At 39.5% G+C, this 27,549-nt stretch overlaps 2 protein-coding genes across 2 annotated transcripts; both read right to left on the bottom strand.

Annotated features, from left to right (window-relative positions):
- Positions 1-5,470: 5,470 nt before the first annotated feature.
- On the bottom strand, positions 5,471-13,592 carry cUnh5orf15 (chromosome Un C5orf15 homolog). The gene is made up of 3 exons (XM_082549089.1): positions 13,430-13,592; positions 8,784-9,469; positions 5,471-7,270 (listed from the first exon to the last, which is right to left on the bottom strand). The coding sequence occupies exons 1-3, from the start codon at positions 13,551-13,553 to the stop codon at positions 7,136-7,138; spliced, it is 945 nt and encodes a 314-aa protein (XP_082405215.1). The 5' UTR covers positions 13,554-13,592; the 3' UTR covers positions 5,471-7,135.
- Positions 13,593-15,537: 1,945 nt separating this feature from the next.
- On the bottom strand, positions 15,538-24,496 carry vdac1 (voltage-dependent anion channel 1). The gene is made up of 9 exons (XM_082548907.1): positions 24,388-24,496; positions 22,007-22,076; positions 20,407-20,456; positions 19,910-20,062; positions 19,650-19,702; positions 18,966-19,193; positions 17,986-18,136; positions 16,876-16,933; positions 15,538-16,642 (listed from the first exon to the last, which is right to left on the bottom strand). Exons 2-9 carry the CDS (start codon positions 22,071-22,073, stop codon positions 16,551-16,553), a joined length of 852 nt encoding a protein of 283 aa, XP_082405033.1. The 5' UTR covers positions 22,074-22,076; positions 24,388-24,496; the 3' UTR covers positions 15,538-16,550.
- Between the last annotated feature and the right edge of the window lie 3,053 nt (positions 24,497-27,549).

Below are 27,549 nucleotides of genomic sequence, written 5' to 3'. Positions count from 1 at the left end.
ACTGCACGGTGGCCCTGAGAGCTCAAACGCACTGTTTAAGAAAACACCAGCAAATAGAAAAATGCTGCAAAAAAACACGAGTGTTAAATAAAGAACAATGGAAATGTCCATCCATCTTCCTCCACTTATCCAATTCACGGTTGATGGTTGGCTGGGCCCAGCTTCAATAGGGCAGGAGGCAGAGTACACCCTGGACAGGTCCCCAGTCTGTCGCTAGGCTAGCAACCAGTCACCTTCACATTCACACCTGTCTTTTGACTACCTGGAGAGAAGCCCCACAGAAAGGGGGAGAACATGCAAACTCCACACAGAAAGGTTGGATGGTGGGTTTCATCCAAGGACCTTCTTACTGTGAGGTAACGGTGGTAACCATCACACCACAGTACTGCCTCAACAGCAAACATGTATCTACAGTATTATATAAACAATGCCATTACAACAATCATTACCTTGCATCTTTTGCCCCCTCAAACACAGATGTAACCTCCTCTTCTTTTAAACGTGCCTCAGTACAATCCTTCACCTGTTTTTGTTTCTGTCACTTCCTCAGTTGTCTCCCCAGAAACACTTTCATTGTGTTGTGTGTGCTTTTACAGCATTTTCTCTACTTTCTTAGCTTGCAGTACATTTGACCTCTCAGGGCCACCATACAAACCCCTCCTAAGCAGAAAATATTGAAAAAGAATGACACGCTCATGCATATTGTGTGATAAATGCTGCACACTGTCAGGCTTTTTTCTCACTCTCCTCCCAGCCAAAAGAGCGAGAGTCCCTGTGCACCTTGAGAAATTTATTTAAAGCAATTGTAATTTGTAAAACAAAACCGCATGCCAGACAACAATAGAACAGTGAAGTCAGCAGCATCAGGCAGTGCATAGCTGGGTGGGTATGGTGGTGTGCTGTTGACGTATTAAGGTGCAAAAGCAAAAGAAGATTGATAACAGGGTTGATGGATGGGAGAGGCAGAGTGAGCCGGCGAGCTTTTACAGCCTGGAGGCCCATGTGAACTACATCAGCTGGTGACCCTCATATGTCAGCCAATTACCTGCTAAGGTTAGTCAGGACAGTCTCTGAGACGGTGGGAGGGTGTTGCATATGTGCAGCACACTGTGTGTGTGTGTGTGTGTGTGTGTGTGTGTGTGTGTGTGTGTGTGTGTTTTATTCTAATTAGTACCTCTGATAGAGCTTTCACGACCATCTCCATCCTCTCTGCCCTTCTTCGCCCCCTCACATGCCGCGAAGCCTCCCACTTTCTTAAAACATAAAGACGATGGCTTCTGTGTTTTTCTTATGAGCAGCGAGGGGAAAAAAAAAAAATCAAGAGGCTCCACTCTTAAAGCCAGCGAAGCAGAAGATAAAGAACAAGGATGGTTAAGCTTTGTCAACACGGAGACACAAGTCACTGGGAGATAAAATGGAATGGAGCAAACGTAAAGCCCGGACATAAACCTTAGAGGAGAAAGAAAGGAATTAAAAAAACGTAGCTGGGAAAGTGAGCCAACCTTTTCTTAGGTTCACAAAGGTAAACAACGAAGGGCTACAACTGCAAAAACATCTGAAAACGTGGATGAAGTCAGAACCGGTCTGAGCTATCCTGGATTTATAAACCTGTCATTTGGAGTACTCTTTGTCCTGAAGGGTTAATGGTGTTTTTTTGTGTGAGTGATGTGTGATTATTTCAGTCAGTGTCAACAATAAATGAGGCTTGACAATGAGTGCGGAGGTGTGCTGATTCTACACCCTCTGTCGAGCTGGAAGCTTCCACTTTGTTCTGAGAGAATTCAGGCTCGCCCACAAAAACACCTGTTAGCCCTGGGATCATACCACACGTCGCACCGGGTGTTCTAACACAGGATATTACAGGATTTAAAACTCCAACAACACTTTCAGTAGTAGAGAAGAACTTACTAAACAGGTGGGGCTGAAAGAGTCGGTGTTAATTACAAAAAGCCAAGTTTCAAAATCGCTTCCACTTTTCAGGCAGCTTGCAAGTAGGTGAGGAAGAGCTCAGTCGCCATGCACATATTTTAGCAACATAATAGTAAGAGTGGTAAGGGGATTACAGGTTTTCCTTAAGTTTTTAAAATGTCAACTAATAAGAAGGATAAGAAATATGAGTACTACCTGACAAAATCTAATTCATCTGAATGTAAGATTTAGGCCCCAACAGCATGAGCCCCACACCTGGACCACACACAAACAAACACACACTCACACCTGGCAGCTGTGCACTGAAACCTGTCTATTACTGGGTAAATGAGATCAGCGGGGGGCCAAGGGCATCTCAGTGTGAGCTGATGAGGGGAGTTACTAATTTACTTCCATGTCCTAAATATAATTTCCCAGAGTCCCTATAAAAATAAAAAAAATCTTCCTGTTGTATCCTGAACGTTCGTCCAAAAATAACATTAGGCGCTCCAATATCTCATACAAGACCAGACACAATAAACCCTTTCATGGGTGTCCAGTTATTAAACTGACTTCTGCTCTTTGGCGGATACCTTTTCAGTTTTCCCTCTATTAAATCCCATCCCAGACAACACATGGAGTATAATCTGAGCACGGTGCTGACGCTGAAATGCAAAGGTATGGAAATCCTTTCCCAGGTGTTTCCTCTTCCAGTGTTTCCCTTGACCTTCCCCACTGAGGAAGCAGCTAATAGGCCGGACCACATGATCTGATCGCAGCAGCGTGTGCTTTGATAAGTTCTGGCCTTAACCCAACATTTTATCTGCTACACCTCCAGGTCTCCTGCCGCTCAATATATTGACGTCTCTGTGAAAAACGGATACCTTCTAGAACGAAGTTATTAAAAGCAGGACCGACCTAATCCAACCAATGCTGAAAATACAGAAATTATTACAGAGAAGCCCGATCAGTCAATATCTGTCAGAACTGTCCTTGATGGATAGCTTCACACAGGCAATCCAATTTGGGCAAAGATGTATTCTAGCTGTGTGAATTATTGCCATAAAGCTAGCGACATGCTGGTTTGCTTTGATTGCTTTAACAGGTTTATTTTTTGAAGAAAAAACATGGAAAGAAGCTAGCGAGCACTTTTAGACAACAAATATGCTTTTCCCTATCTCGTAAGGACATTACTTTCAAATGCTCTTTATCTGATGAGGACAGTTTGTAGGTCTGCCACTTCTTCTGTCCTGGTCTTGTGTAGTTTACTCACATTTCTTAAGGACGCACTGCACACCATGACAAGCCTTCAGCAACCAGCTCTTTGGAATCATCTTGTCGGTTTAAAAATGTTATGTTTGTGCTGTCTTTGGCATTTTTCATAGATTCAGACAAAGGAAATGGAAAAAAATGACATGTTTATGTGACATACTGCTGGTAAAAAAAACTGCCTACAGATACAAGTTAAAATAGTTTCTTTGCTAAGTTACATGTAGATAAAACACTGCTTCATCGCTGGAATTACGTACCTATGCTTGAATGAGTCACGGTCAGTGATAAGTGACAAAATAAAACAAAAAACGGTCTTGTGAAAGTGGTGAGGTACAAGGACTGGACTGAAATGAGCCAATAAGCAGTTGATGTCCAGAGAAAAACCTTGGCCTTGGAAGCAAAATACAAAGAAATCGGGGTGGTTCAATACTTTGCACAATACTGTATCTTTAGACACTGGAACCAATCAAGGAAGCCACTCAATGTTTAATTAAAAAAAAAAATCAGATTGAGTAATGTCACTTAAAAGCTTAAGGAACTCTTTTTTTATTATTATTTCTTATAACATTTCTGAAAAACTTTTTTAAAAGCCACTGCATAACCTTTGTCAAGATGTTCACTCTTCAGTGATCAAAAGTAGTTTTAGATTTTCTGGCTGATGAATTTCATTTGCTGCTGTCTCTCAGATAAATACACCCAGCATAACATCAAACAAATATCCACAAAGCCTGGTTATCTTATCTGCTGATGACATGCAACCAGCAACCATCACTTCCTGCTTTTCTTTTTTTCCATCTTCAGGTTTTACATTTCAGGCACCTGAATGATGCTTTTATGCAGCAAAGGTTGCTATGATGCACGCATGAGTTCAGTGTCTTTAAAAAGGGAACAAAGGGCTCAAACATTAACTAATTAACTAACAGTATGATGTAACTATTCAACCCTATCATCATGCTAATTTAGAGATTAACCTAATTTTTCTTCACTTTTAATCCTGGATGATTCAGTTAAGAACAGCTGATTTATTCTACTGGCTTCTATCTCTCTGATATACATCTTCAAGCAGCTGACCAAGACTGGACTGGACACGCATCTCAGTGATCACAACTGCTTCTTCCGGATGCTGGAACACTGAAGCTACTAGTTGTTTTGCAGTTTGTCTTGATGTTGGTTGTCGAAGATTCCATAGGTCCCATCTATCTATCTATCTATCTATCTATCTATCTATCTATCAGACAGACAGATGGATAGATAACTAAATAGGTTAACTGATGATTCCAGGCTGGAGGTTTAAGTCGTGTCTTTAAGGTGCAAACAAACCACAAAGGTACCTTAGACAGTACCACCCTAGTGACAAGACTTTTGCTCATTGTACTTTATTTTCTTAAGAGTGTTGTTTCCTTTGTGTAGTTCTGCCTTACAAACTACAGCTGGATGTTAAATTTGTTGTTTCTGACCAAGAAATATGTTTCAGTGCATGTCTGTAACACTTGAGGAGCATTACGACTGTGGGAACAGACTGTGGCAGACATTAATCAAATACATTCACTCAAAGACATGGACATCTAACTTTGCTCTCCATCTGTCCTGTCACTGTGCACCGTTTACAGACTTTAAAAAATAGACATGCCACAATAAATTCTTAATTTTTCCCCCTCTTAGTGGTATTTTCTGCACATTAGTGATGCAGATGCTCACTTTATCTCCTTTCTGCAAGAATCTGGGAACTTTTCTGCTCATGTTCTCTTTAGTGATATGAATAGGTTACCTGTGTCACAATGACAGGGAAATCAAATTATGAAATTGCACTTTTATTTGCTCAGGCACCAAAATTTAACTTGGTGAGGGAAAGAGCAGAAAATCTGACAAGTGAAGAACACATTTCCAGCATTGGTCTTCTTCAATTATTTGTGTGCATACTGCCTCCTTGTGGTCAAATTAGCAGCTGAGCTACAGAGTCTGCTTTTGTACACCAGTGCAGTGGTTTTTACGGTGTTTTCTTTTTGGTTATTTCTTTTATTAACACTTCCCTGTTTAGCAAAATAACTTTTTAACTGCAACAATATCAGCTCAGTCTATGACTTTTAATTATCAAAAGATACAACACGTAAGCCTATTAGGATCAAAAGAGATCAAAGTATCCTCTCCTCTTAGTGATCCCAACATAGTTAAAAAGGGCATTTGCCACATAAAAAGGCAGATCACCCAAGAATACTAAATTAAAATTTTTCCTTATCAAAAATATGTCAGAGTATGAACAGAGGATTAAATGAAACATGAGTCAGAAAAATTACAAAGATTTACGCAATTTGTGCTTTATTGACCAAAAAAAGCGAGAAAGATTGTACAGTTTCTACTGTTGATTGCGAGATCAGTGTTGATCCTTCGTCCCTTCATATTTTAACTAGCATACCTGAACGGCACAGTGCAAATCTATATATATCCACTGTCTCGCTTGTATATTCACAAAACCAGCTGAAAACAACTGACAGAAGGCGTTGCGAGACTGATACATTTGCAGACTCAAGTGGCAGTCGTGGCATTTCATTTGAAGGCATGAGACAACGACAGACAGAAAAATGTGGCTGCGACGCATAGGAAAGAGAAAAAATAAAAAGTTGTGTTTTTGCTTTTGTGAACAGGTCATAGAGAGGGTGCAGAATTTCTGATTAACTTAATTCCACCAAAATACCCTGACAGGAGGCAAGGAAAAGTGAAAAGTTCTGCATGGACATGAGGAAACATTGTTTTTACAACTGGCCACAGTGAAGATGGTTTTTTTGACAGAGACTTCACCGAAGTCATAAAACAAAGAGGGCCAGCACCAAGATTTCCACATAGCAAAATCTGGGCAGTAGGAGTAAATCAGGCATGTTATTAAGACAAGTTAAATATAAAGTGATCAAGAAAAAAGAAGATTTCTGGCAATAGACATTTCTTTCTTATACATTAGTACCTTATCATCTGCACGATACACACATCCATCCTCATTTAAATGGCTTAAACACATGGCATTATCTTTCACCTGAAGAGAAGCCCCGCCCACCGCTCCTTAACTTAATGCTTAATGTGTAGCCAAGATGGCCAAAAATGAATGAAAAGTAATAAAACTGCCACTACTTTTCATCTATAGTGTAAGCAGAAACATTGGCAATAAAGTGATTGTAAAAAGCTCATTTTCAGGGTCCAATGAAAATTGTATTTCTCTATCTATATGCGAAAAAATAACTAAACATGTTATGTGATTATTTCTATATCAAACAATACATATATTGGAATGGATATCTTTAATTCAGCTGCCCCATTATGTCAAACTGAGACAATTTAAGAGTAGAAGGGCTTTTCTGTTTTTGTTTTGTTTTTTAGGGAATAACTTAATATATAGGAACATTTGATTAACAGTTTCTGCTTCATTGCACTTTTTTGCATATTTTTGAAATATGAAAGGTAGTCATGCTTTCCACAGCAATTACTTAGGTGTTCATTCCTAATTTCAGAGTACATACTCAACTCTTCTATTAGTTCACGATCACATTACAGCCTAAAAGTTCAATTAACATGTAATTTTTGCAACTCTTAAGCAAAGTGTTAGAAATATTAAGACAATATGCAACAGAGAAAACAAAAAATAGGTATAAAGGAACTGTAAGGCTGAAACAATACTAAAAAAAAAATTTAAAAATAAAATAAAGCCCCTAAGAAACCCAAAATTATTAACTTAATGGCAATGACAATTAAAAATATAACAAATAAGAATATATTAATAGGATTATCTCTTCAGACAACCAAAAAGGGCCATTAAAAAAAAATTCCCCCAACTACCATATCCCCTGATTTCTTATTGGCCTATAAAGCAAGACAAAGCATCAATCAAGCTCCATAACAACGCACAGCATCTTATCTATAAATGACCAGGAACTGGCTCTGCGTAAGCCTACTATATTGTTCCACTAGATTAAAAAATGTAGTCTCGGGTCATCTTGAGGGATGGCATGGCCTCATTGACATTCTGGTCCAAGCGGCGATACTCCACAGTGTTGCGGGAACACAGACCCTCCTTCCAGCGCCGGCTCTGTACCAGGAGGTAGATCTGAAAAGAGCAGGAGAAAAAGCAAATCAATTCAACTGTATTTATTTAGTGCCACGTGGCAACAGTAGTTGCCTCAGGGCACCTCAGTCACCATAAAAGTTTGCATAAAGACTGGATTGAAGCCTTTCAGAAATAAAATCTGACTTTATATGGGAGAAGATAAATCTGCTACTTATACCAGTCAGGCATAACATCATGACCACTGGAAAGTGACGTAAATAACACTGATTATCTCTTCACCATGGCTTCTGTTAGTGGGTGGGATCTATCAGGGAGTGAGCGAACATTTTGTCCTAATAGATGATGTGCTATATGCAGCGGGAAAAAATGGGCAAGCATAAAGATTTAAAGAGTTTGACAAGTGGCAAATTGTGATGGAAGAAAGCACCACCAAAGTGAGCGTCAGAACCAGGGAGCAATGGACGAAGGTGACCTGGTCTACGGATGGGAATCGAGAACCAGTTCCCAGTTCATTTCCTTTGAGTTGTTAGTCTGCTTGCCTATCAGTCCTGCTTATCGTGCTACAATCAGCTGATTTCAGTTTGAAGTTCAGTTCATATGCCAGAGGAGGAAAATAGTGACACAGTCTGCAATGTGAATACGAACATTACTTTTATTTTTGTTTGACAAAGGGCGAGAGTGCGATGGTTAAGCGCAAACTGGGTCTGGAAAAGAAACAACTATGTTATGCTGCTACTATATCTTTGGCTCTTTGCAAACGTGCCAACGCTAACCTAGCTAAGAACCCAGAGTGATATTAAAGCTCAGTGAATCCATTCAGGGATCGAGCAGAGATGGATCAGGGCTCTTTGGGCGGGAAAGGAGGGACCAACACAATATTAGGCAGGTGATCATACCGTTACGCCTGATCAGTGTATGATCATGGTATATTCTACAATACGAATAGCGAAATTAAGCTGATGTTGTTTTATTATCTCAAAGTAGTTTTACTTGGTTCATTTTAATTTATTTAACACTTTGCCACTTTTAATTATTGAGTCTAATTAACTGACAATGCAAATTAGTAGAAGTTAACAATCTCAGGTATTCATGCTTCCTTGGTTAACACAATAAGGCCTTCAAGCCACAGATCGTGTTAAATTTTACCTTTTAATTTCTATGGCTATGTTTCATTATTCCACTGATTCTCAATTATTCCACCTATAATAGGTTAAAACATTAAAAACAGCTGGAGACGTCAGTTTTTGGGTGACAAAATACATCAATTCAACTTGAGCAAGACCTAAGATGTTAACATAATTATTCAGTAAAAGCTAACTTCCTTATAGAAATACAAATTTTACTACATAAATAAGAAAAAAAATAACTACAAATTACACACAGACGTTTCTGCATCAAGTTAAATGTCTGCAGAACACATTTGGCTTTTCCTCAGCTATTTGATCTGGATGAAGAAGTGATTCCTGTGCTGTGCAGCCTGTATCAGAGACTCCTACGTCTGTTTGACCTCTACATCCTGCTGTCGGATAGCTTTTGTCGGGCCGACACTCACCTTCCTCTTGTTGTGGTATGTGATGTAGACAATGGCCACCAGGAAAGCCAGTATGACCAGATGAAAGAAGAAGTGGGAGTCTTCATCCTCTGTGTTGTAGCTGTCTTGTTCCTTATATTGAGTCACCCTGGTCTTATCTTGCTTTTCATTAAATTCAGTGTTTTCACCATATCTGTAGTCATCATCATCCTCATCTTCATCAATGTCATTAACATCAGTGTCCATGTGCAGGTCTTGATCACTGTCCTCGTCTGTAGTTGGGGTTGGTTTGTCTTGAGGTTTGAACTCATCCGGCTCGTCCGTTGCAGATTTTGTTGGTTCATTAGTTTCGATCGTGGCTTTGGCATTTTCTGGATCAGACTTAATGTCTGCTTCAGGAGCTGCTGCTGTTGCTTCAGCAGTAGCAGGTGTGTTCTTATTGCTGTCATTTTGCTTATCAGAGCTATCGAACACAACAGTTTCACCTGTTTTTGGTTTTGGAACAGTCTGAGTTTTGATGTCGCTTTCTTCACGAACTTTTGGCTTTGCTGTGGTGGAGCTGTTGCCATCACTTTTTACAGGATCCTTGGAAACATCTGCAGCTGTTGAATTCTGATCAGTTGGTGCAGACTGTATCACCGTTGCTTCTTTTTTCACAGTGGTCCAAGTAAGATTTTGAGGTTGAGTTTCTGTGCTGTTTGTGGGCACTGTTGGATCAAAGGAAATAACAACGCAACACATTACATACATTACAATTGCATTACAACATATTTCTGACAAAGTGTTCTTTGAAACACTTAAACATAAAACATTTTCATTAACCAAAATATTTATTGCCCATCAAAAACCTAGAAAACTAGAACGTTGTTTTCTTAGCATTTGCCAACCAGTTTCACAACTACACTTTTTATCTCTTATTATGAAGACATATAAATGTCTCAATCACAAAATATTTAAAAAGGAAAAAAAATATTGAAAATGAACATTAAATTGTGACAGCTGGTGCTCCTACATGAATTTCAATCATGTCACACAACTACACCTCAAGTGAAACTGCCACGTATGGAAGCCCTTCAGCAAGCCAGTTAACCCTTGAGCTGCCACAGAGAAGCTCATAAGGGGACATTTGTACTGAGCAGCAGCTTGTTTGTGTGGAAACGTACAACCTTCACTGCAAACTAGCTTTATCAATGAAAGGTTTCATTTTGAGACAGCTTTTTTCCTTGAACTGAAAACTATAAAAACTTTAGTTTTAGTTATCTGTGTTCCAAACTGGAAATTAAAACTAGTTGTGAAAAAAAAAATGTTTTAGTCAGCGAAAAATAAAAACTTCAGATAATAAAGAAAAAAAAATTCTAAAGATTTTGTGAACTTTTTTATACTATCTCCCACCCCTCACCCACAACCGGTCATGGCAGATGGCTGGATGTGGGTGTTTGTATCTCCTGAATGACATAGTTGGTGTGTGCTCATGTGTATGTGTTTTTATGTGTCTGCATGTCTAAGTATGCTAGTCAGTGAGTCAGTTTGTGCGTCCATAAGTCATTAAAGAAGAATGTGCTGGCTGCAATGAAGAGAAGCGAGCTTATCGGCATTCTTCACCTGTGCACTGCAAAATTTTGTGCTACTGAACAGACCAGATCAGCAGCTCAGAATTTTAGTGGCCCATGTACATTTTTATTGGCCTGCAAAAACAAAGCTTTTATTTTCATATTTGTAAATATTCATCGAATATCATGAATAGAAATATTGCATATTATTTCACTTTAAATCTGTCAAAATAATGCCAAAGTTATCTTTTCTTCACATTGGAATCTGTTGATCAGGTGGTTTGATGAAGGACTCCCACCAGCTTTTTCCCAATTAAGGGAAGGTGGTGCTGTTTTGAAGGCTAGAAAAACATTTTCCTTCACTCCACCTGAGCTCACCGTCTGGTTAACAGCTCAGTCTCTTTGCTGTGTTTGTAGACTCTGACTCAACATTACACTATGATGATCTCATAGTTTAACTGATGCTGTTGTCTTTTTTTGTTTTAAAACTAGAGGCTGTGTGGGTTAACGTTGGAATACTTTTTATCGACACACATGCTCTAAATGCATTTCTTTTGCAGGTCTATTTAAAGTTACAAATGTGAGTGAATGCTCACATTTACGTGCTGCCAACTAAGTGACAAAAGCCATGCATTAAATGAACCGTTGAAGCAAAATCATTGAGCTATTCGTGTTACTTGATGAATCGTTGCAGCCTTAGTTTTAATACCTATTAGTTTGGTAAAAATTTTATTACAACTTGCCTGATGAGGCACTGATGAATGTGTGAGATTTGTGATGTTAACAAGACTTTGAATCAGCTTATTTCAAAAAGTTATTGTAACACCTGTACTGATTTTTCTGGCATTTCTCTGAAACAAATGGCTCCAGTTCAAAAATGACACATCTCTGGGCTTCGAGTAAGGGCTCGTGTGAAAAAAGGCAAGCGTGGCTACAGTTTGAGGGTAAAATGATGGCTGTAGGGTGAAAATTGTGGTTACAGCTGAAGATTAAAGAGATATTTTTCAGTCTAGGTTTTCTACCTGTCTTCCTCTAGTTCTCTAATACACATGAATGGGGAGGGGTTTGAGAGATTTTTTGTGACATTTTTGAAAATAACTGCAAAACCATTGAAGGTGCAGCGACAGAAATATGTTAGTTTTGTAGGCACAGTTGTCCTGGTCAATTTGGTGTGACAACAGTGTTTGTAGGACAAACATTTTGGGAGAAAATTGGCCCAAAGGAAGGAGAGTCACAGCAAAAAAAGTAAGAAAGGCTGGTCTCTCCATTCAAAGTTAATGTGACTCTACCAACAGAAAAGGTGGAATATTTCTGAAACAAGCTGCTCGTGCCACAGAGGGCGGCAGCCACACTATGATGAATAATAATAATAATAACAATAATGGCTGACCACAATAACATATACTGGGATCGTTGCCATCCAACTAATAAAAATGAAAACTGATTAGATTAACATGTATAACAGTATAATCAGTATAAAAACATCATCACTCTTAAACTGAAAGACCTTTGTTTATTTAGCATTGCAGAAAAAGGGACATGTTTTGAACTGAGCTTTTTTTTTTTCCTTTTTCTTTTTTTTTTTTAAGTATTTAAATTGTCAAGAATCTGTTGCAATCAGCCAGCCTTCCTCTTTCAGTGACACCATTCACCCAACAAGTGTCGACTTTATTTCATCCTCTGGGACTGGGAGGCGTTGCTTAGCAAGTGACAGGAGGAGAACACTGGGGACTTGAGGCACTGAGTAAGCCATCCCCAAGTGAAGAAAGGGTCTATTCATATACAAGGGCCTTGACCCATATAATCTCTGAACAGGAAAGCTTTGTTGCATTAACACTGTGATATAACGTTAGCTTTTAAGCAGTTGACAAATGACTTAATATTTATAATTAAGCATTTTTATAATTAAAAAAAGATAATGTGGCATCCTGTTCCAGATGAATTTGCATTAAAACCATGTGACAGACGTACAGTGTTTCAATTTAAAGCAAGTAAATATTTAGCAGGTTAATCAAACAGAAGTCATCCTCCCTCTCTACAATTTTTTTTCTTTAACATCCTGTTTTCCAGTGACATAGCACAAATCCTAAAACCCACAGAGATGTTTTAGATTATTTCGGCTAAATATGCAACTTCATTTAAAACAGGATGAAATGTTAAACAATTCAAACTGACAACAACACCTCTGTTGAATTAGGACACCTTTATCTCAGCAGCACATCTTGAAATAAGCTGTCTGTTGCACACCATCATAGTATGAGGAAGGGAAGGGCAAGAGTAGACAACAACCTATCCTGACAGCTCCAAAGTCCAATCACATGGTTTTTTTAACAAACTGAGAACACAGCGAACCAAAAGAATGCTGTAGCACTGCTCAAAGACTATCAAGGCAAAACAATACCTGCCACTGACTGAAATATTACACCCTTTACTTACGTCAGGAGGTTTTGACTCACTGACAGAGGGTTAATAATCAGTGTAGATATATGGTGGTACATCTGGAACATGTCAGTTTATCTGACCGCCATAACTCATTAACCCTCAGAAGAGCATCTATTGATAGAGGCTTTAAAAACAATACAATCTTGTCTTATATTATGAGGTAAACAGATATTTAACTAGGTAAAACTGAACAATACAGATCCATTATAAACATACAGAAGTTGAAATGTGGTAGAGGTTGGAGATAAAGGAAAATATGACTTCCTGTTGATGGTTTCAATAACTTTGTTATGACCGCAAAACTGTCAAAAGACTCTGACGCACTGTGAGTGAAACTTAAGCAAAGCTAATGTTGTGAATTTATGTTTGCAGCTTAACGTTGAAACGCTTAATTTTATTTGAAAGAAATATTAGCACTGTCTTCAACGTATAACATATTTTAACTAGAAATCATTTTTGCCGAATCGCATTTCAGTGCCAGGGTAAAGGCGAGAGTTTTAAAATACGACTAAGTCATTTTTCCGAAACAGAGAAAGCCTGTTACCTGCCTTATTTTTCCCCTGACAAGGCGGATACTAGCATGACGAGCTAGCCAACTAGCTAGAGCAGGGGTAAACCCTGTGGCTAAGTTTAAAGGAAACTTCGTCTCAGATACTTCAAACAAGTACGACATACCTTGTGTTTTATTTCCATCCAAAGGAGCCGACAGGCAGCTGCTCACCAAGAGCTGGAGAACAATAGTCAGAAAAAGATCAAAAATTATTCTTCTGCTTCGCCACATATTTCCGCATGTCGCCATGTTGGTGCGTGAGTGAAGGGGCGTGGCTGAGTGCGGACGTACACAGTTTGTGGGCGGTGTGAGTGTACGAATCAGTTGTGAGCGGTGAAGTTTGAAGTGAAGTGAGCTTAGTCTATGAATATTAGTCCGTCTAATGTTATGTCACCTTGTAACTTATAACAAACATATATAATTTGCCGCTAATAGTAGAGTTCACATATTTTCTCCATTCACTGATAAAGGGTAATTTACCTCGATAAATATAGGTCAGAATGTAGTAATTGCGTCGTACGTTAGACTGAGTCTACTCATCTTATGTGACACTTGTTATAATTATGCTTAAAAAGACAAAAAATACCGTTGGGCCTATTTATTAGGTATGCCTTACTAGTACAGGGCTTGGATCCCCTTTTGTCTCCAGAACCTCTTTATTTATTTCTTCGGAACTTACTGACATGGTGCAATATCCTACTTGACATGGTCATCAGAACATGGGCAGACATGTGTTTAAATGATGCCCAGATGATACTAAGGGGTCAAAGTTTATACAAGGCATGCTAGAGCCATGCTGTCCTGCTGCTTACACAAAATTCCAATCATACCATTCAAAGGTTGCAACAGGAATCAACTCATTCTTCATCACTCGTTTTCCCCTCTTCCTTTGTGTGCAAAGGGATTCTGTGTGCAATGTAGCCTCGGGTTCCTGTTCTTAGCCAAAAGGAGTGGCATCTGAGGTGGTCTTCCGCTGCTGCTGTTGCCCATCTCCATCAGCATGTTGTGAGTTTAAAGATGGTCTTCTGCATAACCTGGTTGGCAGTATCTCAGTTGTCATTTGAGATACTGTTGCTTTGCTATCAGCTCGATGCAGTCTGGACATTCTCTTCTAACAGCAACAGAACATTTTCACCCAGAGAACCGTCGTAACTGGATATTTTAAGGGAAAATCCCAGATCAGCAGTTTCTGAAATAGTCAAACCAACCCACTGCTACAACCAACCATAACACATTCAAACTTGAATCACTTGAATCACCTTAACATTTCTGATGCATGATGGGAACTTCAACAGGTCATCTTGATTAAGGATCAGGCTGTAACTGCTGCGGAGATTCAGATCTTTTGGAGTGAAGGGCCCACTCCTGAAGACCCTCTATGACTCTGTGCCTCAGCCATCTGTTACGGTGTGTTCTGCTAGGGCGGCAGCATCTCTGCTGGGGACAGGAAGAGACTGAACAGGCTGGTCTGGAGGGCCAGCTCTGTTCTAGGATGCTCTCTGACCCTGTGGAGGTGGTGAGTGACAGGAGAATGGTGGCTAAGCTGTCATCCCTATTGAAAAACATTGCCCACCACATCCAGGAGACCCTGAAAGCACTGAACAGCTCCTTCAATGGCAGGCTGCGGCACCCACGATGTGGGATGGAAAGATTCCACAGGTCTTTCCTTCCTACTGCTGTGAGACTCCACAACAAGGACTTTTCAGCTGACCAAACACACACATCCACACATGCAATAACATTAAGTGCAATTCTCTTTTTCTGACAATGTTGCATTTTATTCTATTGTATACAGTATCTTGTTCTTATGATCTTATCCTATTGCAGTGTTTTTCATTTTTGCTACGCAACTTTGCACTGCCCACTTTCTGCTGTACACAGGAAATCTCCCACGTGTGGGACTAATAAAGGTCAGATTGCTGCCGTATTTTTGGCTAGACTTAACCAATGGAATAGGTTTATCTAATGAAGAGATGTGAGCTTATGTTCAAATAATTTCACGTGAGAGTGGTCAGAAGGTTTATGTGGAAGATGTTAGATCTTTGTAACTCTCCACTTCATAAACCAAACATTTATCAGTAACAATGAGTCATGTGCTCCCATCCAAATCATTTTCAGCTGTAAAAATAAATTACCCACCTGTCTGTTCAAGAGTGTTTTCATGTGGGCAGACATTATGATCACACAAGTTATGGTCATGCGACAAAAGACAGGAGAACAAATACGCTCAGAAACCGGTTCAAGATGTTCTTTATTTAGTTCAGGGAATGACAATACTGCCAAGTACACCAAGCATGATTCCCATAATCATTTGTGGAAGACTACAATTTCCTGGCCATCATTCTTCTTCAAAAGAAGCACTCTAGCTCTCACCCAGAGAAGTTCGGCTGTGTGCGTGATGGGTTGCATCCTGTTTGCTCGACCAGGAAGAATTGACAAGTCTTTTCCCTTCCTAAGACTTCAGGTGCATTAAACTATGTAAGACCATCAATAAAATAACATTATTTCTGCTATTTGTAACAAAAGACATGATTCACACCAAATGCACAGACACAAAAAGACAAGTGAGACAAAAACACAGAATGTACACGTCGGGTTGTAGTGTCTCTTTGAGCTACTCACAGCTGCTTACGCCAGGGACAACTAACCCTTCCCATTGTACAATATATCAAGACAGATACTAGGGCTCTCCAGTGCCAACGTGCTTAAATAAAAATGAATTCATCACTACGCCTTTTGAGTGAGGAGCGCTTGCTGGTGCTATTCAACAGCACCATTGGTGGCCACTACTAAACTGCAGAGACTAACTGTGCTGAGCCCTTTTTGCATTTCGGGCTGATCTATTTTGATTCCCTTTTCACTGCATTGGAAAGCAGAGACACAAATTAAAGCATTATGCACGAATATTGTGAAATGAACGAAAAAAGTGAGGCCAACTTGAATGTACTCAAGGCTATTTTTCCCTTGCAAGCTACACAATTCAAGATAAAACCTTCTGTTCAACAGTTCTAATTTTGTTCTAAAGTGGGCTCTTTCATTTCAAAATATAATGTTCCCAGAAATGGTCCATAAAAAGTGGTAAATTGGCGCAAGAACAATTTGACCTTTATGCTGTCTTGCTTCCAGCTATACAACATCTTTAGGGGACACAGGGATTTGTGAAGGAGAGCTAATCAATAAAGGATCTTTTTGGTGGGGGATGCATGTGTGTTTTGAGGACTGGAAGGATTTTTTCCCCCCATCCTTCTATGCCTGGAATTCAAGACCAAGACCAAGCTTGTGACCGCCAGCGTTGATGTTTTTGCCATCAAGGAGAGCAGAAAGTGTCAGCTTGATACCTAGGAAAACACATAAGCCACAAATACATTAACACTTTAAACATTACAAGGGTTGCTGAGTGAACTCATTCATTCACAGCTCGTGGACACACACTTCAGATGTTTTCCATCCAATATTCGTGCAAGTGAATGTGCACTTCCCCTGATGAAACCTAATATAATAACTGAACTGTCTTTGTGAACAGAGTCAGGTCTATTTAAGCACACCTAACGTCTGCAGAGACTTCACTCACCTGGCTTCAGAGTCTGAGTGTAGCCCAGGCCCACAAGGCTGGAGTTATTCACCTTAGCCTGTGAGGGAACCACAGATCAATATTATACATAGAAGATGAACACAGAACTTCACATTACAATGTGGTTTTTTTTAACTCACTAAACAAAGAAGTTAATAGCCCTAAAAAAAAGCAACAGTACAGTAAAAACAGCTTCTCTTCAGCAGGTTTTTGTGTCTATAATGCACAGGGGCGTTCATGAAAATGAAAACTGTAAATTGTATTTACGCATTATGTCTGTAAAATACCAACTAGCCACATGGGTTGGAAATGAGCAGTAGTTATAAACTCTCTTAGAAACGCAACATTTACCCAGTTAAAAGATTAAAATGTTTATGAGTGGCACTGTCATTAAAATAGAAGCTGAAATAATGCAGATAAGTACACTAACAAACAGTCAGATTAAGTATCTCTGCTTCGAGTGGGAATTCCAGCTTTTATAAGGAAATAAACATCTGTTACAGTCAAGCTGTTGCCCAAAAGAAGTCAGACAAAACTGATTAAGATGATCAGCGCCAGGTACATTAGTTTGAAATATGGTGTCTGTGGCACCGTTCCCATGCCAGTGCACTTTGCATTGATGATGCATTTCAGGTCAGGTAGGAATGGTTGGTTTGTCTTAATGGAAGAGAAAGGGTGAGCAACAGTGAATGGGAATAGTGTTGGGGGAAAAAACATAAAAAATAAAAAAAAACAAGGAAGCATTCAAAAAGAGTATCTGATGCTCAGAGTAAAAGAAAGTCTGTGACTACAGAACACAATCGATAGCAAAGACATACAGTGATTGTGTAATTTTCACTGCCAGAAGGGGGAGACATAAGACCTGAATTGTGGCATTAACGATTAAATTAGTCCAAACCTTCACTTGCAGACACTCCTCCTCTTTAGCATGAGTGCATTTCTTTAAGACCATGCACCTGCACTGCATGACACAGTGCATTTTCTAATATATATATACCTGCATTACCAGATCCCTATCAAACGGTCGACAATACACCTGTCTAACAGTGCAGCAATAAAGTAACCCTGGCACAGAAGGATCTAAGTCACTTCAGTTTACGCATTACTCACAGAGAAGGATGCGTCGGGATCAATCTGATACTTGGCAGCGATGCCAAAGCGGGTATTGCTGTTTCCAGCAGTCCAGGCCAGGTTGACGGCCGTCTCCAGCTTGTCATTCACCTTCTGGTAGATGGAACCACCAAACTCGGTACCATCGTTTCTAAGGAAAAAGATATTTGCAATATATTTAATGCTGCTACACAGAGGTGACATTAAATTATGAGTTTGTGTTTCATAAACTTCTTGCATGTCAAAGACATCCACAGTTGAGTGAACTGTGACTGGTGTAAAGCCTATACTATACTTTGTCTGACTTCATATTAACCACTTTACAAGCAGACTCAGACAGGCTCGGTCAGAGGCACAGCAGGAACCATGACTAACACCGTGCCCTGTCCCTCCCTCTTGCTCACCGTCTGACACCACTTCGTGCTACATTTTCACTGAAGCCTGCCAAACACTCACTCCATCTCACTTGCAAGGTAGTAAATCCCATCACCTGTGTATAAAAATAACCGCAAGGCACCTGGGTGTCAGGCAAAGTGCCAAACAGGCAACAAGTCAATCATCCAGACAAGGACAAAAAAAGAGGGCTTTGGAAGTTCTTGTCTAGCCATGCACTGGTCTGGAGTCACTAATAACTTAAACGTTTAGCCTTTGACTTACAATGTCCATTACAACAGGACAGAAGCATTCACCTAACGTCCGAGTGTTTTATCCACGAAGACTCAAATAAAATCCCACACATACACACAGCATGCCTGCACAGTAAGCTTGTATACTGCTTGATGCCAATTCAGGAATGTTTCAGTGTGGCTTGTTCATCAGACACATCATTATTCCAGTAATATTTTACTCCTTATATTTTAAATGTGAATTTCTATTAAATAAATCAAATCAACAGCAACGTAGCTGCAATAACACAAGCTTCATAAGATTACTAAAACTGCACACAGATGAGGCGAGGAGGCCATATCAGCATCTCTTACACATTCGTGTGGAGCTGGAACTCATTAGTCTTGTATCCAACTGCGAAGTTGCTCTGGGTAATCCTGTTCCTGCCAGCCTCAAAGGTCATCTGGTAGCCAGCCAACCAGCCCTCGTAGCCCACCACTGCTGCGCCGTGGATGGCTGTGCCGTTGATGTCGTAGTTAACGTCACAGCCAACATTGATGTGTTCGCACTTGTAGCCCGTCTTGAGCTTTCCGCCCTTTTTGCTGCCAGGAGATTGCAGGGGAAAAAAATACAGGTTGACATTGTTGTCTCACAGCATGAAACATAAAACTGGTTTATCACAAACCAGGTGAACTAGTGCTTTTTACAACATGTCCCTTATTAAATTATTGTAGCTGAGTAGACTGCACCATCACAGGCACTCCTGCAGAAATTCAACATGTCAGTTGCAGTTTACTTATGCAGTGCCCCATGATACTGACATTTCTTTTTGCCCTTTTACTTCCCAGCAACCTCTTTTATTGTTGCAAATTAAAATGCATCAATCAGCTGGGCACCCATACATGAGGCTGTGGATGTTTGTTTTCATATGATAGACATTACATATATTAATTCACTGATTGTACAGTTGGCATTCCTGCAATGTAGTTTTTGCATCCATTTGCTTTAAGCTTTACTACAGCAAAAAAGCCAACAAACAAAAATGCAGCTGTTCTTACCCGGTGTTTGGCGAGAAGGAGGAATCCAGTGTAAGTTTCAGGCCCTTAGCCAACTGTGAAAAAGGCAAGAATGACATTTAAAAGAATGACAGGAAGAAAAATAAACAAAAAGCGCTATGGTGTAAAAGCATCTTAAATCGCACATCTTGAAATTTTGGTCTATAAGCTTTTAGCCTCAATTTTAATGATTGATTATAAATCACAGATTCTTTTGCCAGCAGAAATCTATATCTCATTCTTGTGCCATCACAGCACATCACCTGATCCTCGATGGTGATCTCAGTCCCCAGAGTGTTGTCCGTGTTCCACTTCTCTGTGAAGGTCAGTCCGTGCTCTGCCCACTTGTATTTGGTTTCCAAAGATCCAGCTACCTTGCTGGTCTCGGTGTTGGCAGAGCCAGTGCTGGTGAACTCCTGCAGATGATAGATGACACCCACAACTCTGTTAATGTGGAACACCAAAACTAATACTAGTAAAATCTATCAATAAAATGCTTTTCTATGGTCCAGGTCCAAACTATATTTGCAGTGATAGCACTCTGGATAAGAAACTAGATCCAAAAATGCTGAAGGTGCATGAACAAGGTCAAAAAATCCATTTCCCTTAACTCTGAGGTAAGATGTCAATGAATCCTAGCAACATTTTAAAGATCAGATAATGAGCTACTTAACAGCCAGGATGGTCTTAAGCTATGATAGTACTGCTGCGGCATCAACTGGCAGCCCTGCTAATCTGATAATGACCAATGACGACTTACCAGTCCATTCTCAGACTTTGTTTTCAAGTCCAGCTTGATGAGCCCGAAGCCTGAAACAGAAAATGGTTCAAAAGATCAACAGTATGTACAACAATGTAACTATACCACCATATGGAGAAAAAAAACAACACTCTGAAACAGTCTTGCTTATGGAACAACTTTCTTAAAGATTTACAAGCATCTCAGGATAAGAACTGCTTTAATTACTATACTATTAGTGGTACTCAAGCAAAATTTTGACTAATAATTATTTAAAGAGTGTTTTCTGAAAATTCAGTACACATTAAATCAAGATATTGATTCTGGTCTGTGAAATACCCATTCATTAGCCACCAGAGTACTTTTTAAGTGATTTATATGCCACTGACTTAACGTGCATTGATTTGATGTCAATCTTCTAAAAGCATTAGTTGCTGTTAGTTATGAATAATAGCCAGAAGGTGGGCCGCACTGACCCAATTCATGGCACTGTTTGGCATTACAGCTGTCAGTTGATTCACCAGCCATACTCAACATAACGTAACTTAAATTCTTGACTGATTTTGCAGTCCACCTTCACTGAAACGGCAACATATACAGGGGTTAAAGTCCTCGAGACTATCCTTTTTTTTAAGTTTATGGGACCGGTAAAAACTTACGACACACTTAAAAGCAACACATAAAATATTATAACACTCAAAATAACTAAGATGGGTTTTATTTACACAGACAGCCGGTTTAAAAAAACAATCATTGACCAGTCAGTCTCACTTGCCAGGAAAAAAAGGGAGGCTTTTTTCTTAAACCAAACACTTGAGCCTGCTTTTTTTTATTATCCATTTACAATCAATGTTATATTTGCATTAATTCAGTATTGATGCCACATACAAATCAGTAGCTTCAAGAACTGTGAATTCCCCAGATTCTCAACGGACATCGTTTGGCAATGATCCGAGAATAGCAGCATATTTACACAAATGCAATCCAAGGACATCCAGTTTAACTGTAGGCCCAGTGTGCAACATGTGTTCCTCTACTGGTAAGCTATACACAGGACTGTGACTGGTTTGAATCAATCACTTTCATTTGATATTGCATTGTGTGCAGTGGCTGGATTTTGCGCAATCTCTGAGGGGAAGTGTTTTATCATAGCTTCCAAGAAATCTTCTCATTTATTCAGAGAACAAAATTAATTGTTCAGTGCAAAAAACCATCAAAATATTCTTCCAGTGACAGAAGATTTACACAATAACAGTTTAATAAATGATTATTAAGTAAAAGTGAAAATAAAATGAACTCCAAATCACCTTTTTAATGCAAAACACAGAAAAAAAACCTCAAAATCAGAAGGTAACATGCATTAAAAATCCTCAACTTCAATTTTTTAAAACATGGTTTTCCAGGCTTCTTCACCTCCACCAAAGTACCAGTACTTAATATTTGTTGTACCTATATGCAACCACTTCAGTTATGCAGTATCATGATGACCCAAAGGAGGTTTCCAGATGTCTTTTGAGGCACAGCATTCACTTGTCAGAGATTTATTGAGATTCAAACCCTTTTCCTTCCAAGTAGACTACACTAAAAGCTTATGAATAAAGTGATGCTCAGTGGTGCTTACCGTATCCTTTGGTAAAAACATCCCTGGCAGACTTTCCAAGGTCAGCATAGGTGGGAGGTACAGCCATTATCTGAAATGAGAAAACAGGATTGTCAACAAAGGCAGAAAAAAGTGCAACTATCTCTTTAAATATCTTTTTTAATTTAAACTCTCTTTCCGCCCCCAACCCCTTGAGTACTGCAGCTTTAAAACAGGTAGAGCTCGAAATGGCAACACTGCAGCAGAAGAACAATCATATAGATGTGATGCATTGTTGTCTTACATGCACTACATTCCTTTAAACATGCACACTTCAGAGCAAACTGGTCAGCTAGGATGCAACTGCCACATTAACAATAATAACCTTTTCATTTCCTCTAATGGACATATTTAAAGTTTATATTGTATGAATGCTTCTGTGGAATCTTTCAGTCACTCTGCTTGAAACTACTTCAAATTTAAGGTCAAATTTGGGATATTCTGACACTTAAGCTAGCAGATTTTCTAAATTAAATTTTAAGTTTTTAAAATGGAATAAGGCAACTTAAAAAGCGAGAGCGAGAACAAAGAGGGCTCAGACTGAAATGCAAAGTGACCCCTTTGATAACCGTCTAGACTGCCTACTCTCATGCATGTGAGTGACTGACTGTCCTTCATTTTCATGAAGTGCCTGTTGTGCAAAGCATGGGGTCTATTTCGTCATTAGAACAGATTCACGTACAATCATAAATAGCTGCACGGGTACTTGATAACACACATGTTAATATTGATAGTAGATAGAAATGTTGGCCAGGTGAAAAGCAACTCTAGCTCACGCAATTTCTTAGTTAAAATTTAATATTAATAACAATAACAATAATAATAAAGGAGCAGTGAGTACCAGTGCAATAAAGCTGGTCTGTATTATATAAGAATATAAACTCTGAACTGTAACACTACATCACTCCTTCGTTTCAACCTTTCTGATCCGTTGTTTCCCTCAGGCTTGGTACTTAATGAGCGGCCTCACCCTTCATCAACAACTGCACCTTCATACCAGTTATAACACATGTTAGAAAAACACTATATGAACATGCTTTTTCTATCTGTTTAGCCCAAACATGTTCCCCTCCATCTCAAAGGCTCAGATTTCCCTAATAAAGACTGGTACATCAGCCCATATACATGTATCCCTAGCATGTTCTCACTATTAAATCATCTCTAAAGCCAGCCACCCGGGTGTTCAGTGGAAGCACCTGGAGCAGGAATATCATATTAATGTCAATTGGACATTTACGAATAGTTAAGTTATTTACTGGCCCCAAGCTTGGATTACCAACTGAACGAGAGCCCAGCCCATGGATCTATTTCTCTACTTACAGAAAACCATACTAAAGCAGAGAATCAATGACTCAGACTGCTATTAACTACTAAAGTGATTAACTTGGATTTCCAGCACTAGTATACCCAGTAGTTTCTGTGTGTAGTGTGGAAATTATGACACTGACAAGTACAGTCCCAGACACACTTTTTTTTTTTTTTTTTGCCCAGGGTCCCTCATGGAGTTGATTCTGCCAATGATTACAGCACAAACACAGCTTGTGAGTAGTTATGTAGTTATGGCTTCCACGCGTGTCTACGAGCAACAATGGCAGAGGCCGTAGAGGACATGGAGGTAGGACAAACCCGCACGTAGGAGAGCTTACCGAGCTCTCTTATAAATACGTCAAGTGGGAAACTAAATCATTTTAGGCTAATATATAAGACAAACAGTTCAAGAATAAAAACGCGCAGATTTCATAATATTAGCATGAGGAGGATCATTCATTAAATGTCACACTTCCTTTATGAGTGCCCTTCAGGACCTCCTAAGTCACTGTCTACGTTAGAAAAGAAGACATCAGTAAAGACATGAATCAAATCAATTTGAAATCTCTAGTCTTCTACTAGAGTCACCACCAGCAGTGGCCTCCTGGACTATAAAAAAGAGGTTGTAAAGGAAAAGCAGAGAGGAGAGCATCTCCCTGCCCTCGCCTGCTAATCGATTAGCATTAGCTTGCTAACAAGGTGGGCAGCGGGCAAGGTGAGCTATATTAAAGCAGGGTTATCAGTCAGGAAGCTCACAGCCTGCCAAATTGGCTTAATTACCTAAATGAAAAATACTTCATTAACTCTGCTGACTGTGAGTCTCCTGCGAAATGCCAAATGACCGCACCGCGAGACATTAGCAAGTAAGCTAAAAGGAGCAGGCCTAGCATCTCTCCTGAACTTCGACCTGCATCCAGCTCCGGTTAAAAGGATGGATGAGGCGGACAGTCCCCTGGTCTCTGGTATAAGAATCCACAGACAGACAGCATCATCGCTTCTGTGAAATACCTCAAAGGAAGGTTGTCCTCGGGTTCAGAAGAAGAAACATAACGTACCTCAGTGTGTTGCAGTACTAGCCGAGAAGGAGCCTGTCCACCGCACGAAGGGAGGAGAGAGAGAAGGGAGGTGGTGCGGCGTCACGTACGTAGGAGACACGTAAGCAGCAGCAGCAACAGCCCGTCAGAGCCAAAGATACAACACAGTCACACAGCAAGATGGTGCTCACTAGAGTTGTGCAGTAGTGGGGAAAGTGTAGCTGGAGACTCCCTCAAAGTTCACGCATAGCCTTATTTTTCATTAGGTACATTTATTCAAGTAGGGGACAATAAATTATTATTCTAAGCCGCTTTATTTCCGATGGAAACATTGCACTTTTCACTCGCGATATTAATGGTCATGCAAAAGAAATATTCTTTAGACTGCTAACATTTCACCCTATCCCCAGCATCCTCTATCACGCCAACCCTCTCACTACATCAATGAACCTCCTCTGTTTTTTTTCTTCCCTGCAGGATCCTGCCTGACAGCTCCGTTTTCAACATCTTTTGTTACCCTTTTATCCACTATCTCTCCTCTGCACACGTCCTAACCTCCTTAACTTTATATCTAAACTGCTCAACCTGAGCTGTCCCTCTGAAATACTCGTTTCTAATCCTGTCCATCCTGCTCACTCCCAATGAAAATCTGAACATCTTAGGCGAAGCCTCTCATTTTATCAGTGCCATACATCATAGCAAGTCTCACTATCTTCTCTTAAACCCTCCCTTTCACTTTTGTGGTATCCACATCACCCCTGAGACTCATCTCATCAAGCCACCCTTGCTGCACTCTCTTCTTCACCTCCCCTTGCTTGAGGTAGTGCAGCTTCATCGTTACACCTGCCTCCTTTTATTCACACACGTATTCTGTCTTGCTTCTATTGTCTTTCATTTCTCGTGCTTTTAGATTTGATTCTTTAAATGACACTAAAGAGGGAAAAAATCACGAAACGGAAATGGCAAAGAATGAACATCCAGCCCTGCTGAATTCTCTCTGGGAACATTACCTCCACGCATGCGCAGTTTGCTCCTCGCGGCACGCAATTTATCATCATCGTCATCATCATCATGGCAGCATCACCTAAAATAAGCTCCCCGTTTTTCGGGTTGACTTATCAGCCTCTGGAATGTTACCTCATGCTTGTCCTCTTCATAGCAGGACCAATGAGCTCTCAGGGCTCATACAGTAGTCACCTTTACCATGGTGCGTTGAAACTGAGCACCTGTGACCACAGCAAAGGCTTTTCTGTGCAGGATTCACTCTGCAGGATAGTCTCATCCCTCACTATAACGCCTATAACCAGACATTACATTATTTTAGTGGTAGGTGCATTTCTTCAGGTATGCAGGGGCAATCAAGTACAATTTTTTAAATGCTTTTCTTAGCTTTTAAACATGTATTTAATTCGAGTTTTGTGTTTTATGCAATAATAATGTATTTCGAGTATAAGATAAATCCAAATAATTCAAACAAAAGGAGGTTATTCTGCTACACAGTGAGTATAATTTTCTATTGTTGTGTTTTGTTTTGTTTTTGTTACCTCTTTACCTGTGTCTTTTTAATAACATTTTTTTATAATGACGCCAGTTTTTCAGTGTGGCATGCATAACAATACCATAAAATCTACATGGATGTCATTATAACTGGATTTTAGTGATGTGGTTTAGCTATTTTTATGTTGATTACGCATTATTTTTCACATTCAAAAAAGAGTCAGACATTCTTGTTAAAGATTTGTCTGCATTTAGGTGGAAATTACGTTACAGTTATGATGCATACGATAAAGAATTTCTTGAGAAACTCTGCATTGCTTTTATCCACTTGGTTCTGAATGCAAAGCGGTGCTGTGCGCGTTTCTGTAGTTTTGTTTAAGTGCGTATGATTTCGCAGAAACGTAGCCGTGTGGTTTAGTGATCGTTGCCCAAACTTTAAGGTGCTTCCTTTGCACCGGGTACAGCTGCCAAAAAAAAAAAAAAAACCCTAACAAGTAGACATCTTATCTTGTATCCACCTTACCTACGTTTTTTTCTTCTTACACTACATATAACAACGCGTTTCTCTTTATTATTTATTATTTATAATTACTGAGATTTTAAAGAAATAAATAAGAACGGAAGTAATAACTGAAATTCCCTGATAGCAAAACAAGTTTAGGACCAGATTCCACCAGCTCCTGAGCGCATGTCTGCATTTAAACATTTGGCCAGTAGATGTCAGTGTTGGTAACAATCTGCAAAACGTCAAATTACTGTGTTCAGTAAGTTGTGAGTATTTTAGAGACATGCACAGAGGCTTTCAGCAACTACATCTGCTCATCTCTGTCTGCTTTAAGAGTCACTTTCATTTTTTTTTCCTTCTGTGCAGTCCATCAGCAGTGTTGAAATGCAGTTTAATTGCTGAACCTTCATCAGCCAGTTGATTGGGATTAATTTGCAAAGCAAGGATTTCATTCTTTTCTTTATAATTACAATAAACGTGATAACAGATTCAACAGATTTGGTTCCTTTGGGGGGTTTTTTTTCTTGTAATAATATAAAATCATTTTGGGTTTTTTCTCCTTAAAAAAAACCCAGAAAAACAAACTGTATTGCTTGTCTAAATTTTTTTGTGTGTGTTATCTTCTTCCTCTAGATATAGTATACAGTACACGACACACACACTGTTTTAAACATTGTTAGCCTCAGTTAAATAATTACACCTTAAGAATTTATTTGATTAAAGCAGGGGCGCCACTAAGGGGGGGCACTGGTCACCCCCCGAAATTTGCTCCCAGTGACTCCCCACCCCATTCTGGGGGAGTGAATCTTAAGCCGCTTCTGCTCAGCTCTGCTGAGAATCATTGAAACGATGGCTGGGACTTATTTGCTTTTCATATGTATCTATTTTCAGTGATATCAACTTTAATACAAGGGAATTGACTAGGCATATAATTATTTTCTTTCTCTCTTTTTTTGCCATATTTTTCAAGTTTGACAACAGCATAATAAAATTCTGTTTTTTGGTGCGCCACCCCAACATTTTAGTGGCCCCTATATGGCCACCCCTATGAAAAAATTCTGAAGGTGCAACTGTGACTAGAATATTCTGTCAAATAGCCTGCATTTATGTGATTTTTTTTATGGGCAAGGATTAGCATGCAGAACATTAAGTTTATTAACTTAGAGAGAAAATTCAAAGCC

The sequence above is a fragment of the Aulonocara stuartgranti genome, assembly GCF_965226115.1.
Source record: "Aulonocara stuartgranti genome assembly, chromosome: 10".
In the NCBI taxonomy this organism is placed as follows: Eukaryota; Metazoa; Chordata; class Actinopteri; order Cichliformes; family Cichlidae; genus Aulonocara; species Aulonocara stuartgranti.
The sequence above is the reverse complement of the archived record's forward strand: the minus strand, read 5'-3'. Positions and strand labels throughout refer to the sequence as shown.

What these genes read in the sequence shown, in the direction of transcription:
- cUnh5orf15 (XM_082549089.1), bottom strand. Translation starts at nt 13,553, where the DNA reads ATGGCGACATGCGGAAATATGTGGCGAAGCAGAAGAATAATTTTTGAT. An exon ending in GGATGGAAATAAAACACAAG is followed by an intron (nt 9,470 to 13,429) that starts GTATGTCGTACT and finishes TTGATCCAACAG; the next exon opens with TGCCCACAAACAGCACAGAA. An exon ending in CATACCACAACAAGAGGAAG is followed by an intron (nt 7,271 to 8,783) that starts GTGAGTGTCGGC and finishes TGCTCTTTTCAG; the next exon opens with ATCTACCTCCTGGTACAGAG.
- vdac1 (XM_082548907.1), bottom strand. Translation starts at nt 22,073, where the DNA reads ATGGCTGTACCTCCCACCTATGCTGACCTTGGAAAGTCTGCCAGGGAT. An exon ending in TGTTTTTACCAAAGGATACG is followed by an intron (nt 20,457 to 22,006) that starts GTAAGCACCACT and finishes TTTCTGTTTCAG; the next exon opens with GCTTCGGGCTCATCAAGCTG. An exon ending in CACTCAGACTCTGAAGCCAG is followed by an intron (nt 16,643 to 16,875) that starts GTGAGTGAAGTC and finishes GTGTTTTCCTAG; the next exon opens with GTATCAAGCTGACACTTTCT.